We start from the raw sequence: 17,345 nt of genomic DNA, 5'->3' as shown, positions 1-17,345 counted from the left end.
TTCTTTTACACAACAAATTAAAAGAATATCCTGACAAGTTTTTTGAATATTACAGGATGTCAATGTCTTCTTTTAATTTTTTATTAGGTGAAATAGAAGATGCCATACGAAAACAGGATACATCAATGCGTGATAGCCTAAGCCCAAAAGAAAAATTAGCAATTACCTTAAAGTAAGATTTCAAATTACATATTTTATAATCCTATACATGTATCTACCTAAAAATAAAAAGAAACAAAATATTTAACTATTTAACTTTCATTAGAATAAAAAGGGGCCGCCACCACTTCTTACCTCTGCGTATTCTGTAATTCGCTACTGAATTATCAAGTAGATCGACGGCTCCCATATGTCAATTATATTCATTTATCATATTGGGTTGATGTAATGAATCTTCCTTTTCCAATATCTAACTTGTTTTTTATGTTACAATAATTTAAAAAATTCTGATGCTACATAAAATCTGATTTGTTGCATTCCTTTATTTATGAATCAGGTCAAGCTATCGAAAACGAAACATTAGTACTGAAGGGTAATAAAATTTTACTATAAACAATAATTATTAAAATTTTATTTATATGATATGATTAGACAACCACTTATATAGAAATGAATCACCAGTTCGAAGAAGGAAATCCAAAAAATAGATTTTCGGGAAATCAATAAAAACTGTTTATTCTCTCTATTCAACTTTTTCTTGTTTAATAATGGCATCTATTATAAAGTACAGTTTGATAAGATTAATTGATATTGAAAAAAAAACCATCCATTGATTTTCGTTATCTAGAATACCGTTACAGAAAATATTGGATTTCTTTCTTTCTTAGAAGTTATAATTTTTGAAAATTGTATGAAAAAACTTAAAAGTAATTTATAAAAACAAAGAAACAACTTAACAAACACAAAAATAAACAACCAAGAACAAAAATATCCGATTAAATGGCAATTACCGCTACAAGCGACACATTACTGCTAGTGGAGCCACAAACGCGCTGCAAATTACTGCTAAAAAATAGGTCCGGACCTATTCGAACGCGACACGACCTTGACGACGTGTCTCGGTCTCGAAACAAAGCGACAATCTACAGCCCGTGGAGCCACTCAGTATCACTGCTGTTGTTTTCATTTATCAAGCTACATTTTACTGCTACTGCTAGCGACAATCTGTCGCTTGTGGAGCCATAGGCTTAAGCGGAAAATACACCTAAGTGATCACGACGCGATGGCGACAGCGATTTGACCAGTCTCAAACAAGTGAAGCAGCACGTACTGGTCGCGACCTGCTGGCGATCAAAGGAATTTCGGAATTTGTGCACCGTTCTGAGCAGCAGTTTACGTTTATCGCTGGTCGCGTCGATGCAAATAAAAATAGATATCGAAAAACTTATTAAAATTGTAAAAAATATGATATATTGTTCGACATGTCCAACCCAGATTACAAGAACGTTCGTAGGTATTAAAAATTATTTGTACGTATTTGTCTGATCTAAAATCTCATCAAAACTTTCAAAATTCGTTCTAATATATGTATAGAAACGGTTCTCATCTTTGCGAATTTCTGGGTACAATTTATGAAATTCTCCGTGTTTTCTTGGCTTCAGGTTAATGTTATCCCAAATGTGCCAAACATATCTTCTTTTTTTCCAAAAAAAACTGCATAAATATCAGCATTTGTAAATGAAAAAATTAAATCGTCTGCGCATACCTTTTATTACATTTTTTCAACGCTTTTTCTTTTTGTAAATCAGACATTTTATTAACTATATTTCCAATTGTATTTGAAATCGCAGGTCGCTATCGGTCCGATGTGTTCACTTTCTACAGAAACCAAAACCATCATCGCCATCGTGGTAGCTTAAAGGCGCGTACACATCTGGCGAACGCATGTGACCGAATCTTTGCATCTTCGACCGAATTCATTCGATGTTTTCGACGTTCGATGGAAAATTTGGTCTTTTGTCCACATTACAGCGAACGAATTCGTTTGCATTCGATCAGTTTCGCGGGTAATTATGGTGATTCGTAACGTGGCAGTTATTTATTTGATGTACATTGTTAAAAATTACATCGGATGAGGATATAATTATTGCAAATGAGTTATATATTATTATTAGTGAGGCGGGGGCCGAAGCAGTAAAAGACCTCCCCAAAAAACTACGAAAACAGCTCTGGTGAACAGCATCATTATTCAAAAGCAGAAGCCGGTATAGAGGGATAGACTTATTTAATGATCTAAAAGCTGAATTGAAATACGGGCTTTTTCAAATTTTTTGTAGAATGAAGTCTACTGATTTTGAATGGTTATTAAATGAAATTGGTCCAAAAATTTCGAAAAAAGATACAAAGTTTAGAGAAGCGATACTGCCAACACTCCATTATTGCAAATTAGAAAATCAAAACAAAATCGCGACGACGTTCGACACTTTTACTCGGAAGCGTACACATTAAACACAGCCAAACGAATTCGTTCTTCAATTTTCTTTTGATGCATCACCCAGTGAACGAACTCTAGCGAAGGCAAACACATGCGTTTGCTATCGTTTGTTGGGGCGTACACATTTACCGAAGGCGTTTGGTCGCAAGGCTTCGGTCACATGCGTTTCCAAATGTGTACGCGTCATTAGATGTGTTCTCCGCTTTAATCCTTTGCGGTCGAACACAATGACGAATAAAGCGACGTACAAGTCGTTGACATGTATTAACGTGTCGCTGTTTGACACATGAAAGTGCACTGAGGTCGTCGTGGCCGTTTAATCAATCCAATATTTCTAACAACGTTATTTAAAATTGCTATATCTTTTTTTCTATTTATTCTAAAGAATTTGTATTTCGTAGAACTGAACAAAACATGTTAAACAAGCTACAGCTGAATTTAAAATTAAATGATGTGAACTCTCCTTTGGTTCAAATAAAATTCATGTTTTTATATTACAATTTGTTGTTAAATTTTATTAGCATATTATAAACGCAAACTTAAATTAAATTTAAGTTGAACTTTATTAGACTAGTGTATATATTCTTTATAAAAAGTATCAATTTATAGGATATACGGCATGTGGAATGCAATTTTAGATTCCCTTGCCGAGTAATTTATCCAGCTGTTTGTTTCGCAAATTTTAGGAAACACAGTGGTAAAAAATTTGAATTTGGTTTCGCTAGATAGAAATCGTTTGATTTCTCTTTTTGTTTTTACTTCTTTTTCAGTTCGCGGCCCTCCTTTACAATATTTTTTTTTAATACTACTCACAGAAACTCCTGAAAATCCAACCCAAAAAGTTTCAGATTATATATTATTCTTATTAGATTATTTATCAAATTATAAATTTATAATTTTGTTTAAAAAATGTATAACCGCCAAAGTTGTTTACGGGGTGGATTTTTGCCTTACGGAATTTTAAATTCTTATTATTTCTGAGTGTTCTGGATTATTAATATGTTCCATATGCGTTTGTGTTTGAGAAAATGTTCTTGTATTGTGTACAAGTGTTGTGTGTTGCATATGTATTTTGTATGAAGATGAGTGTCTTATAATCCGCTATTGTTGGTATATTTTTGTTGTTGACTTCTTTTCGTATTCGGGCATCTGGCAATTTATAGGGGTAGCGATAATTTCATTTAAAATATTACAAATTTATAAAATTGTAATTGGTTTTCCAAAATTGTCGTTTGTGTTGTTCTGACGGTCTATTATGCGTCTGATTTCATTTTCCATGTTTATATCATGGCAGATTTTGTTATTGTTTTGGTAGACTCATTCATTTATTGTTTTTTCTTTAAATATTACGGCGAGTTGTTATTTGCTTTAGCTTTGGTACGTTTTGTGGAACTTAAAATCACCATATCATTTACTTGATAGGAGATGGTCTCTGTACTCGTGGTATTTTAATTTTAGTTGACTTAAATGGTGGTTACCTCCATGAGTTTTTATTAACAAATTTTGTTTTTCAGAACAACGCCTCAAGAACCAGTAAAATTTATATTTGACGAAAGCCTCGTCGAAGATTCTGCTGGAAAACTGTTACCTAATCAACTAACAGTCGATAATTTAACCGTAGAGTGGCTGAGAACTAAACTAAGCGATTTGGAAACGAATATTAAAGAAATTCAAGAAAAACGTACGTCCATCACAAGTACTGATAGTTTGGTGAATGGGAAAACGACGAACAACGAAGCTAGTAATAGGTAAATTTGTTAAATTATATATTAATATACTAAATTTCTTGTAGTAATTTACACAGAACTTCAATGAACAATGTTGATAAGTTGCAATTCAGGCGAACGCATTTGGTGTTGTAAGCAATAGAGAGCCGAGAACAATTTATCAAAAACATGGAGGTAAATAAATAATAAATATATGAAAAGACAAATCCACTGTTCACATGGATCCATTCCATCTTCTCCTCGGTTTTCCTCTACCTCTCTTTCTATCAACTTCTAACAGCTCTATCCTTCGTCCAACATAGTTCCCATTTCTACGTCTGATGTGACCAAACCATTACAGTCTTTGTAGTTGAACCTTTTTTGAGACTGTAGTCACCCCACCGCTCTCCCCGTCGTTCCTGATTATGTCCTTTTTACTCTTACCCAACATCCACCGTAACATTTTCATTTTAGCTAGGTACTTCCATCTTCTTTTCCTGAACCCTCTTTATTCACCGTCGCACAATAACGCCTCAGCACACTCTTGTATATCTTTCTTTTCAGCCCTTCGCCGATTTTTCGATCAGAGAGTACCCCGCTCATTCGCTTCCAGTTAAACCAACCAGCCTGTAACCTGTGGGCAATTTCTCGATGTAGTGTCTTATTTTCCGTTATGTAGGAACCAAATATTTAAATTCTCCTACTCGTCCTAGTTTTTTTCCAAGCAATTCGATGTCCCCAACAATTCCTGTTCCTTACCAACACATATATTCCATTTTTGACCTGCTAACGCCAAGAGTTCCCTCTTCAATAGCTCTTCTCCAACCCTCCAACTTCTTCAACATTTCTTTCCTCTCCTCCACTAATAATATAGTATCTGCAAACAGCATTGACCAAGGAGCCCCGTCCCTTACCTTCTCTGTCAGTACATCCGTACCAAGATTAAACAGGTACGGACTCAGTGAAGAATCTTGATACAAACCAACCGTTACTGGAAAACTTTCGGTCAATTCGACAGAAGTCCTTACTTTGGTGTACGCTCCTTTATACATGTCCTTCACGAACCTTACGTACTTTTCAGGAACCCATTTCTTTCTCATACATCTCCATAGCTCTTGTCTGGGAACTGTGTCATACGCCTTCTCAAGATCCTCAAATACCAAATATAGCTCTCTTTTCTTTGTGTGCTACATTAACTTTATCGCTCCATAGTTTTTACAGTCCTGAATGTCCCCTTTATTTTTATCCAGTGATACTATCACGCTCTTCCTTATTACTCATCATTTGCCACAACAAATTAACTCTTTCCTCGCCTAGAGCCTTTCAAACCTACACAGGCATTCTATCAGCTATCATCCTATTTATATCCTCAACAACTTCATTTCTCGTTATACCCGGTATTACACTCTCATTTGGAGTCCTGTAATGTCCTGTATCTTCTTTGGTGTTCTTCATTATACAACTTTCTGAAATACTCGTAACAACTTTGATTTATTCAACATCGGATCTTAATACTCTTCCTCCTTACTCTTAATCTGACGTACGTGGGTCAAGTCCTTTGATTGCTTTTGTGTGTATAACTTTTTCATACCCTCAGGTGTTTCCAACCCTTCATACAGCTTTGCAGACGATAATTCGTTAGCAGTAGCTACAGCGCGCTTTGTTTCCTTTTCTCTTCCTCTCTTTTGGACCTCTCATTCCTTTTTCTAGCCTGTTTCTTCTCCCTAACCTTCTCCTAAAACACTACAAAAAACTGGATAACTTCAATGTAGTGTATTCTATTACATGTGGTTCCTGTTCAGAGGTGTATGTCGGTCAAACCAGCCAGAAACTCTCAAAAAGAATAGCTTTGCACAAGAGTGATGTTGTGAGGAATCCTACTAGTACAGCTTTTAGCCAACATATTAAGAATACTGGACACATTGCTAACTATGAAAATGTGGAAGTACTAAAAAGAGTTGACAACCAATTTAAGAGAAATTTCATAGAAATGTGCTACATCCATAACTGCAGCTCTTCTATGAACTGTAAGAAAGATGTTGAAAACTTAAGTTGTAGGTATTTATTCTTTTTTGCTTCAGCAGGACTTGACAAGATGTAACAAGTTGAAAAATGAAGGTGGCTTACCATAACATACACAGATGACCTGCCTGCACTTGAGAGCAGACTTCATTTCCTTGCTATTTTGGTTTTTCAAAAGATTACTTCCAATTTCCATTTTATTGCACGAGGTGCAGATGTAAATATAACCTTGTTACATATGACATCTAGGTATTGACAGAAATCAGAAACATTGTCATCAAAAAAGAAGAAAAATTCTTCTTTTCTACCTTAAACATGAAGATGGCGAAGATGCGGTTTTTGTTGGGTTTTAGATGTTTTTTGTGTTGTATTTGTAAAAATACCCTTTGGTGTTGTAATGTTTTTATTGAAAATTTTAAATGTATTTTTTAACAATTTTAACATATTTATGACAGTGTTCTTCACCACTAGGACCAACTGAACATTTTCAATGTAGGTTTTTAAATGTTAACTTCCACCATTTGTACTAAATAAGTTTTCCATTTAGGTGCATATGAAGGTGACAGCCTATAACCGAAAATTTCACATTTAGAATAAAGTTCTACACCAAACTGGCTTATACCATCTCTAGCCGATCCTTGACTTGACGCTTTCCCGAAAGTTACCTACCAAAGAATTATATATAAATATATATATATATATATATATATATATATATATATATATATATATATATTTATATATATATATATATTTATATATATATATATATATATATATATATATATATATTTATATATATATATATATATATATATATATATATATATATATATATATATATATATATATATATATATATGTAATAAAACATAAAACATCATCATCATGCAACCTCTTCTGTCCACTGCTGGACATAGGTCTCTCCCATTTTTCGCCACTCTTCACGGTTCTGTGCTTCTTGTTGCCATTTCTTGGATATTCGTCCAATGTCGTCCATCCAGCGTGTTGGTGGTCGTCCTCTGCTGCGTTTTTCTTCTCTTGGGCGCCAGTCAATTAGTTTTCTGGTCCATCTTGTGTCTTTCAGTCTCGCTATGTGACCTGCCCAATTCCATTTCAGCTTGGCTATACGTTCGACGACATCACTGATACCTGTTCTTTTCCTTTTTGTCTTTTTTTGTCACGCCGAGAATTGATCTTTCCACTTTCCGAATTGGCCTTTGTGCCACCCGCATTTTTAGTGCTGTTGTTTTTGTGAGCGTGAGAGTTTCTGCTCCGTATGTCATAATAGGAAGAACGCATTGGTCAAATGTCTTCCGTTTCATAGCTATCGGCATGTTGCTCTTAAAGATTTCTCTTAGTGAACCATACGCCGCCCAAGCAAGTGTTATTCGTCGTTGAAATTCGCGGGTCTGGTTGTCCTTGCCTATTCTGATTACATGACCAAGATATATGTACCTTTCTGTCAATTCTACCACTTGATTTTGGATGATTAGGTGTTCGCTGAGAACTAAATTTGTCATAAATTTGGTGTTACCGATGTTCATTTTTAGACCTATTGTTGAAGATACGTTTTCTAATTCTTGTACCATTTGTTGTGCTTCGCCCAGATCTTCGGTAATAAGTACTATGTCGTCGGCAAAACGCAGATGATTGAGCATTTCTCCATCTATTTTTATTCCTCTATTTTCCCACTTTAATATTTTAAAGGCGTATTCGAGGACCGTTATAAATAATTTAGGTGAGAGAGTGTCGCCCTGTCTCACACCTCGCTTGATATGAATTTGGCGGTATCATGTAGTTTTACACGCATTGTGGCGTTTTGGTATAATGTTTGTACTAGCTTTGTGAGCCGGTAATCTATTCTGCTATTGCTCAGAGCAGTTATAATGCTGTCTAATTCCACGGTGTCAAAGGCTTTGTGAAAGTCTACGAAGATAAATACCAGTGGTCTGTTATATTCTAGCGACTTTTCTATTAAGGTTTTTACTGTTTGCAGGTGATCGTTTGTTCCGAATTTAGAGCGGAAGCCAGCTTGTTCTCGGAGCTATAAGAAATCTAACTTTTTCTCTAGTCTTGTCGTAATTATTCGGGTAAACATTTTATAGATGTGGTCCATTAGGCTGATTGGCCTATAGTTTTCTAGGTACTACACAAGAAAGGAGACAAGGCGCACCTAGAAAACATAGAACAACCGGCAACAAATTCTAACTCTCCCTACTTTGTTTGCCCCTTTTAAAGGTCAACGCTTCGCTATTTCAATATAGGAATTATTATTGTAAACACGGGGTTTTTTAAGGTTAAATTTTTTAACACACCTTTCAAATAATGAGTATGGTAATAATACTCATTTTCTGAAAGTGCAAAACTTCAAATTAAATGTACCTTAAAATATTTCGTAAATATACGACAATAAACTGTTTCTAATTATGTACATCGTCATAAACAATATGCCACAAGAAAACAGTTTCAGAACCTTTTCATTAAAGATAGTTTCTTATTCTAAAATAATGCTTTTTCATAGATCATTAAAGGTATAATAAATGTGGTATGCAGCGTAAACTGATTAAACGGTTCAATGACTACGTTGAAGGTTGAAAATAGATAATAAAATAAATTAAATTATTTTGACCATTGCCGTTACTATTCTCTACCGGGTGGATTTAATATATTCTTTAGTTTAAGCTTTTGGATGTTTTTATTTGGTTCTCTTTTCAAAATTTGTCATTTATCTGAAATATTTCTCAAAATGTTATGCTCAGCATTCCTTAAATTTATCTAGCGATTAGCCTTATAGAAGATAGGTTCCATTTATTTCCAATAGATACTTGGAAATTAAAGGGAAAATCATTTCTTGGCCTTTTAAATAAAGTATGTATATCAAACAGAGGAATTGCCAATAAACTGTATGTGAATAGATTTTATGAGCCACGTTTTCAAAATCTTTACGGCTTAAAACAATAATTTGAAAACTAAATATATCAATAAAGTAGTCTGCAAACCACCGGTAGACGATTACGATTACATAATTACAGCATATGGTATTGAAAAAGAACGAACTCAGAACATGACTTGTCTCGGTTTAAATATAAACGACAATTGGAATATGAACCTAGAGGACGCTCACTAAATATAAATAAACCTTAAACTTTCGAAATGTGGGTGTATAAAAGGCTACTACGCATAATCTAGGTCGATAGAGTGACAAATGAAGGGAACTATGGTTAGTTTATTAATAACTTTTTGTTGTTGTATTTATATAATGATATTTTATTAAATTCTTGAGTCGATTAAAAATTTTTTTTATTTTTTAGGCTCTCTACTATAAATATAGATACTTCCAAAAAGGAAATAAACGAATTAAAATGCCAAGAGAGGAAGATGCTCAAACAAACCGAACTGATAAGAAGTGCCTTAAATGAATTAGGTTGCGAGGAAGCTCCCGCCGCCTGTGATCTCTCCATAGATAGTCAAAATTCGTTCAATGGTAATACAGAAGAGGTAAGTAAGCAAATCATATTATAGTATGGGTAAAACATATGAAGTCTTAGAAGTAGATTATAGAAACAAATAAATAAGAAAAATTAAAATAGAAACAGAACAAAATCAATCCATTAATTTTTTAGATTTAAAAATCATCAGACTTAAAAATTAAAATGAGTTCTCCGTATTTCATAAACCTACCCATACTGATACGACTATACATAATTCATCATACCATCCTACACAACATAAACTGGCAGTCTATCATAGCATGATACATAGATTAACAGAAATTCCGATGTCAAAATACAACTTTGAGACAGAATTAAATATTATTGAGCAAATAGCAGTAAACAATGGGTACAACGAACAAACAATTAATAAAATTCTAAATAAAAAACTACACAAGAAAACCCTGAAATTAGTTTTTCCACCACCAGAGAAAAAACCCAGTACCTTTTGCTCGATTACATATACAGACAAAATATCAACAAAAATAGCCAAACACATAAAAAAGAAAGGAATAACAACAGCTTTTAGAACAAACAACAACTTATGCAAATATATTAAAAATAACAAGAGCCAAAATAAAAAGCACTTACACAGTGGTGGATACAAACTCAAATGTGGCGACTGTCCAAAAACTTACATCGGTTAAACTGGTAGAACTTTTAACAAACGTATAATAGAACATAATAGAAAAACATTCTAATAATCATTCTTTTAATGACGAATTTCACATTCTTCACATCCAAAATAAAGACCTTAAGCTATCTTCGGCCTTAAGTAACGGTCGAATCCATCACTTAAATAAGAAAAGGTTTGATCAAATCAAAAATGTTTTTTAAACACTTCAAAAATGCTTTAAACTCAACGGAATCTATGTGAACAACTTACGGTAGGATGTCAGAGTTATTATAGCTAGAACTATTGAAGCTTTACTAGAAGTAATAAAACAAATGTAATGCCTATAATAAGGAAAGGCAGCAGAAAGAGAATTAAAATGAATACATACAAAACAATTGGCTTCATACGCAATCTAAATCGCCAAAATGAATCTTTGTCTGTAACAAACAGGAGTTCGTTACCAAGATTTAATACCTTGACATATATTACGATGTGGCGCACCAAGGGGGGGGTTTGTGGGTTAACCCCCCCCCCCCAGGACCCTATTCCGACACTACATTACTCATACATTTTAAGGACTCAAAATGGAGGTAACATCATTAAAAATTTTCGGTGACCAACCAAAACCCCCCAGAGGCAAATTCTAGGTGCGCTACTGAACAAAAGCATATGAATGCATTGTGTGGTAATACCGCAAGGAGGAACTGTAAGTTGCCTACATTTGGCGCAACTCTGAAAAAAATGTGACTCTACAGAATTTAACTATTTTTATCACATTTCATTCATTCATAATACTGTATGAATTCTAAACATTTACTGTAGAAGTAAATAGTATGAGAGGCCTTTGAAAGGTGTGTATTGCAAAGAATCTTAACATAACGCAGAACAAATGGAAGTGTGTTACAAATAAGGGAACCTACTAGCATTAAGATAGTCGGTTCATTATTAAAATACCGATTTATCCCTTTGAAGGCCAAATATTATTCTTAGAACCTTTCTTTCAAATACTAGCTGCTTATTTACTTCCTGCTGATGTAAAGTCCATGTTTCACTTCTATATGTAACAATTGGGGGAATAATTGACATGTACCTACAGTCTTAATTTAGATTGTCTTTTTAGCAGCTTGGTTCTTAATAATGATGATAGGGAGTATAGTGATCTATTCCCCGCAGCTATCCTTGCTGATACCTCTTTTTCTATGTGGTTGTCATCTGTGATTACCGCCACCAGATATTTAAACTCTTTTACTACTTCGAAGTTGTGGTAAATAATATGTTCTGCATAACTTGGTCTTTCACTTTACGTTACTAGCATGTATTTCGTCCTATCTTCATTTATTCGAAGACCCAGACTACATGTTTTCTCCTGAGTTATGAAAATAGCTCTCTCACATCTCTTGCAGAATGAGCGACTGTATCTAGATCATCAGCAAAGACCAACAATAATTTTGATCCTCGATTCGCAAATCCCCCTGTCAGCTCAGACAATATTTTATTAATTGCATATTGCCCTAAAGCCAAATTGAATAGCAACGCCCTAAAGCCAAATTGAATAGCCAAATTGAATTTGGTCTAAAGCCAAATTGAATAGCAACGGTGATAAGGGGTCTCCTGATGTTATACTAAATGGCATCGATGTTCTGTTTCCTATCTTTACCTGTGCATATGAGTCTGTCTTGAACATTTGAGATAGTCCACTAATTTTCTTGATATTCCTATTGCTGGCCGTATGCTTGCTGGAAATCTACGAAAATTTTTTGTACATCTCGGTTGAAATCCCAGTTTTTTTCTAATATTTGTCGGATTGTAGATATTTGATATATTCTCTCTCTTCTTGTGTATGGGTATTTTATAACGCTTCCATTCCATTCCCTAGGTATTTTCTGTTGTTGCCATACTCTCAGAATAATGTCATACAATTTTTGATGTAAAACGATTATTCCTTTTTTATTAATTCTGCATTTGTAACATCATTTCCTGGCGCTTTGTGATCTTTAAGATATGCTATCGCATTCTTTACTTCTTAAAGTGTTGGTGCTGGTATTTCCACAGCTGCAGAATGGAATGTATTATCTGCTTCCTCCATTTCACTTTCAACATTTAGTAAACTCGGAAAGAGTAATCCTTCCATCGTTCGACGATTTCTGTTTCTATCATTATTACTTCACCTGCGTAATTTTTCGTAGCTAGTGTTACCCCAACAGTTCCACGTTGTCTGACTGTCTTCACTTCCCTATAGAATTTCCTTAGTTGATTCCCCTCGCCACTTATGCCCATTTCTGGTATTTGCTATTCTAATTAGCTCCTCTTTTTAGTTCTTAATAGTCGCCTTGCCTGTGTTCTTGTTCTGTGAAAATCTGCTTTGTTCTCATCTGTAGGGTTTTGCAGCATTTCCAATCTTTTAAGAGTTTTTATTTTCCAGTATTTCTTTGCATTGTTTGTCAAACCATTTCCGTTTTGGGCAAGTCTTCTTTTTTCCAATGGTTTCCTTCGCTGCTATTCTATAACTGATGCCACTCGCTCCATGCTTCTCCTCAATCTGCATTATGCTCTTCCTCTCCCAACAATTCGAATCTGTTGCTTATGGCTACTTGATAATCCAGTTCTTTATTTCGTGTTTGAAGAGCTTCTCTGTTCCATCTTTCTCTTTGTTTTTGTTGCTGCAGGTTTTGTACTGTTACTCGTGTTCTCAACTTAGATTTTACCAAAAAGTGATCACTATCGCTATCCGCTCCTCTCATACTTCGCGAATTTGCACCAATGGGGACATAATCTATTTGGTTACGTGTTCTTCCATCATTTGAAACCCATGTGACCTTGTAAATATCCTAGGCACTCACCTTTGAGTCTAACATTTCAGATTCATTCGTTTATTGGCTTGAAATCTATGACTGCCGGATTTAATACTTTTGCAATGACAAATCCCCATCCGTATTCAGGTCTGTTCTCACTACCCAACCAAAAGACTGATATAGCATCTTCCATTTCCTAATTTCCCGTTGCTATCCATCTAATTTTCTGTATTGCTGTTATATCCATGTTATATTTTTGAAATTGTCTAATGGCTCTTATCGCTATTCCAGGTCTGTACCAACTTGTGCTTATCCGTACTATTCCGAGGAAATAATTTCTGTTTCCTAGCTTTAAATTTTACATGTACGTAACGCCGGCCCATAGCGCAACCCCTTTTTCGGAGCACGATTTCACCCACTCTCATCAATTCCCGACCCAACTTTCCACCCGGATTGGATACCGGATCTCCAATTGGGTTGCTCGGTTTAACAGCCTGAAGGTGAGAGTCGGATTTGAGTAGAATAGGCTAAGTGGAGTAAACTGGAACCAACTCCATGTTTTCGCGTTCTACTCCTTTACCCTTTCCCCCCGATGCTACATCTACTCCAGATTGTTATATGGAGCTGAAGCTTAGACCTTGAAAAAATCTAACACCAAAAGACTATAAACTATTGAAATGTGGATGAACAAATGCTTGAATAGATTTCTTGGACTAAACGTCAAATAAATGGGCAAGTATCATCGTACAGAAACCACGTGAGCTAATATGGAATACAAAATAATACAAAGTTAAAATATATTATCACATGTAAAGAGAAGAGAGAGATTTGCCCTATTTCAGCTTATCATATAGGGTAAAATAGAAAAAAAGAGATTGAGAGGAAGACGAGGAATCTCATATTTAAGAAACATCCGTTCATGATTTGGCTGTACTTCCAGAGTTGTTCAGGGCGGCAGCATCAAATATAAGAATAGCTGCAGTGATTGCGAACCTTCGCCAGAAGGTGTCGTCATAAAAACTGTTAGTCTTAACACAACCAAAAATTATGTGGGAGAAAATTATAAAATCGAAAAATATTAACTTCTAATACGGATTAAACTAGAAAAAATAATAGACAATAATAATAGAAAATAATAATAAGTTCCTGAAATTGTCAATTTCTGGATAAAAATAAATTAAAACTGAATGTAGCAACGGTGGTTATACTATATTTATCTAAAGTTAAACCGTTATAAATTATCTAACACCATCACACAGTTTATTAATGGTTTATTTAAAAAATATTTCATATTTCAGGTGCTTATCCATATTATTCATATTATAATTGTAGTTTTGTAGTTATAATAACATAATTTGGTGTAGGTTTAACCAGTACTAATTTTAGGGTAATGGTTCTCAAAGTACGCTTTCTAAACGTAGTAGGTTCGAGCCTCAGAAGATAGTTAAAATGTTACGTAAACCCTTTAGACGAAAATCAGATCCTTCGTCTCCTGTTCCTCCTCCACGCAGGAGAAAAGATTCTGCTACTTGTAGTGAAGGGGGAGAGTCTAGCGTAGGTGTTTAGATATATGAAGCATGTCTCTGCTGCTAGCTTTTGCATGTTAACTTTAGCTTTAAACAGGTGTAACGTTAGTTAAGTTGACTGTTGCTTCATTAGTGTTAATAATTCAACTTTTTTGTTCATTGTTATAATTTAGGCATTGTGAGTGGCCCTTAAAACCAGGAAAATAACCAAATGAGGTAAAGTGAAATTATATTGACTAATCTGTATTTTAGTTCCAAAGGATAATCGTCAAATTTGAATAGTGGTTCGATTTTGTTCAGTAGATTTGTAGGCAGTCTACAGGCTTTTACGAATACAAATTCGAACGGTGTGTACCTGTTGCTGAGTGTACCGAAATGTACGAAAATAATAATATTGTACTCATATGCCCCACCTTTTCGGGAATTGTAACAGTTATATCCTAAAGCACACATTCAGATGGTTAGGAGTATTTTCTGAAGCTCCAATTGTCTCGTGGTGATACGCTGTGGAGTTAAGTTGCTATATTTGCAGCAATGCTGCTCATGTTTCCTTAAATATTCTTGCCATAAACTTTGTGCCTTGGTCTGTTACTATTCTTTTGGGTACTCCATACGTTAGATTGAAATTTTCTATCAATGATTTGGCTACTGTTTCGGCTTCTTTGTTTTGTATTACATATCCTTCTATGTATTTGCTTAACTCGCACTGTAGTGTCAATAATTATCTATTCTCATTGTCATCTATCTCAAATAGGCCTACTAGATCTATAAATATCGTGTCAAATACGCTGGTGGCTGTCGATGTGATAGTGAGGAGTTTGCTGGTCATGATTGAAAATAAATATATCTAAAACCCAGATGATGACAAATCTTGTAGTCAGCGAATATATATGCGTAGGAACAAGATCCATAGACCAGGTAATGGCCTATAAATACCTAGGTCATGAGATTCGCATAGGAAAAGATAACCAAACCGTTGAGCTTCTCCGTCGTATAAGACTGACTTGGGCAGCCTTCGGCAAGCTGAACCATATTTTCAAATCGTCTGATATACCAATATGCCTTAAAAGAAAAACGTTTAATCAGTGTGTTTTGCCAGTGTTAACTTACGGTGCCGAAACGTTGACCATGACAAGGAGAACATTTCAAAAGATCCGTGTGTGTCAAAGGGCGATGGAGCGTGCTATGTTGGGCGTTTCACTACGAGACAAGATCCCAAATCGCCATCTACGACAAAGAACAGGAGTGGGTGATGCAGTAGAGAGAGTAGCAACACTAAAATGGAACTGGGCAGGTCACGTGGCTCGAATGACAGACAATAGATGGACAAAGCGGATACTGGAATGGAGACCAAGAGATGATGCCTACCGAAGTAGAGGTCGTCCACCAACACGTTGGACTGACGATCTAAAACGTTGTCATAGGAATTGGATGCAAGAGGCACAAGATCGAAATAGATGGAAAATTATGAGGGAGATCTATGTCCAGCAGTGGATAAGCGAAGATTGAATGATGATGATGATGATGATGATCGAGTGCTTATTCGTGGAAATCGTCGCAACTCTTCACATCTATTTTAACATCTTTCTGCTATCCGTTTCAGAAATAGTATTTCCTTATATTTTTTTATATTACATTTATTCCTGCATGTCCTCCTGTAGGTACAGTCAAACAAATCATTAATTAGAACTCTTCTTCATTTCCAAGCTGCCATGTTTTGCTTCTGCTTCTTTAAACATTTTAGTATCCTTTCGTATTTCATCAAGAATTGGCCGATTCTTATCATTTTTTATTATTATTAGTTCCTTTATATTTTTCTGGGCGCACATGTGTACCAAGTCTCTCAGCGACGCTCGGAGTGCAAACGCTGTTGAATCAAATAAATAGTGTCATTCTCTTTATTATGCTATATTTTTGTCTGTATGTACATTAGCGCAGGTATCAGGTAGTACCGCTCTACGATTCCGATAGAGGATACGCTGCTACGGGGTTTGGTGACCCTGCCTTATGCTAGCCGCTGACGTCTCTCCTTCCTATTATGAGGGAGCCAGGTCCTTATAGCTAGCAAACTGCAAGATCAACAGTGGAACATCATCACAGATAAAAATCAAGAAATATGCATATGTGCCAAATACATACAAGAAATCTTTGATGATAATAGGTCCGAACAACGTTCGTCCTACATATGTAATGACCACTTACCAATCACATCAGATGAAGTGGAAAAAGCAATATCACATCCAAAAGATGGCAAAGCTCCTGGACCTGACAATGCATATGCTGAACTCATAAAGCTATTTAACACCGAAGGTACTCAACGACTAACAAAAATATTCAATGACATATATTTAAACGGAATAATACCAAGATCATGGCTAAAGTCAACGTTTATTGCCCTACCAAAGAAAACAAAATCCGTATCCTGCAATGATTTCCGGACCATCAGCTTAATGAGCCACATTTTAAAGTTATTTCTAAAAAGCATACATCAAAGGATATATAGACTATGCGAAGAAAAAATCAGCCGTACACAGTTTGGTTTTCGGAATGCAGTGGGTACGAGAGAGGCTCTTTTTAGCATACAAGTGCTATTTCAACAATGTAGAGGTATGAATTGCGATAATAAAGCATTTGATACAGTAAAACACGATAAACTGATGGAGATATTAACAAATATTGGAATAAACACCTGTGATCTAAGAATTATTAGCAATCTTTACTGGAATCAAACATCGTCTATCCATACAGAGGCAGG

The 17,345-nt window shown here is 35.1% G+C and overlaps 1 protein-coding gene across 2 annotated transcripts in view; it reads left to right on the top strand.

The window, feature by feature from the left end:
* Positions 1-17,345, top strand: part of FER (tyrosine-protein kinase Fer) — a 178,938-nt gene that overhangs the window by 123,918 nt on the left and 37,675 nt on the right. Inside the window, exons 6-8 of one of the 2 annotated variants that reach the window (XM_072537447.1) lie at positions 3,949-4,182; positions 9,477-9,663; positions 14,451-14,618. In XM_072537447.1, coding sequence (XP_072393548.1) covers positions 3,949-4,182; positions 9,477-9,663; positions 14,451-14,618 — 589 coding nt within the window. The remainder of the gene's footprint in view (positions 1-3,948; positions 4,183-9,476; positions 9,664-14,450; positions 14,619-17,345) is intronic. The other variant, XM_072537448.1, reaches the window with a different exon arrangement.

Source organism: Diabrotica undecimpunctata, chromosome 7 (assembly GCF_040954645.1).
Source record: "Diabrotica undecimpunctata isolate CICGRU chromosome 7, icDiaUnde3, whole genome shotgun sequence".
Classification (NCBI taxonomy): Eukaryota; Metazoa; Arthropoda; class Insecta; order Coleoptera; family Chrysomelidae; genus Diabrotica; species Diabrotica undecimpunctata.
The sequence above is the reverse complement of the archived record's forward strand: the minus strand, read 5'-3'. Positions and strand labels throughout refer to the sequence as shown.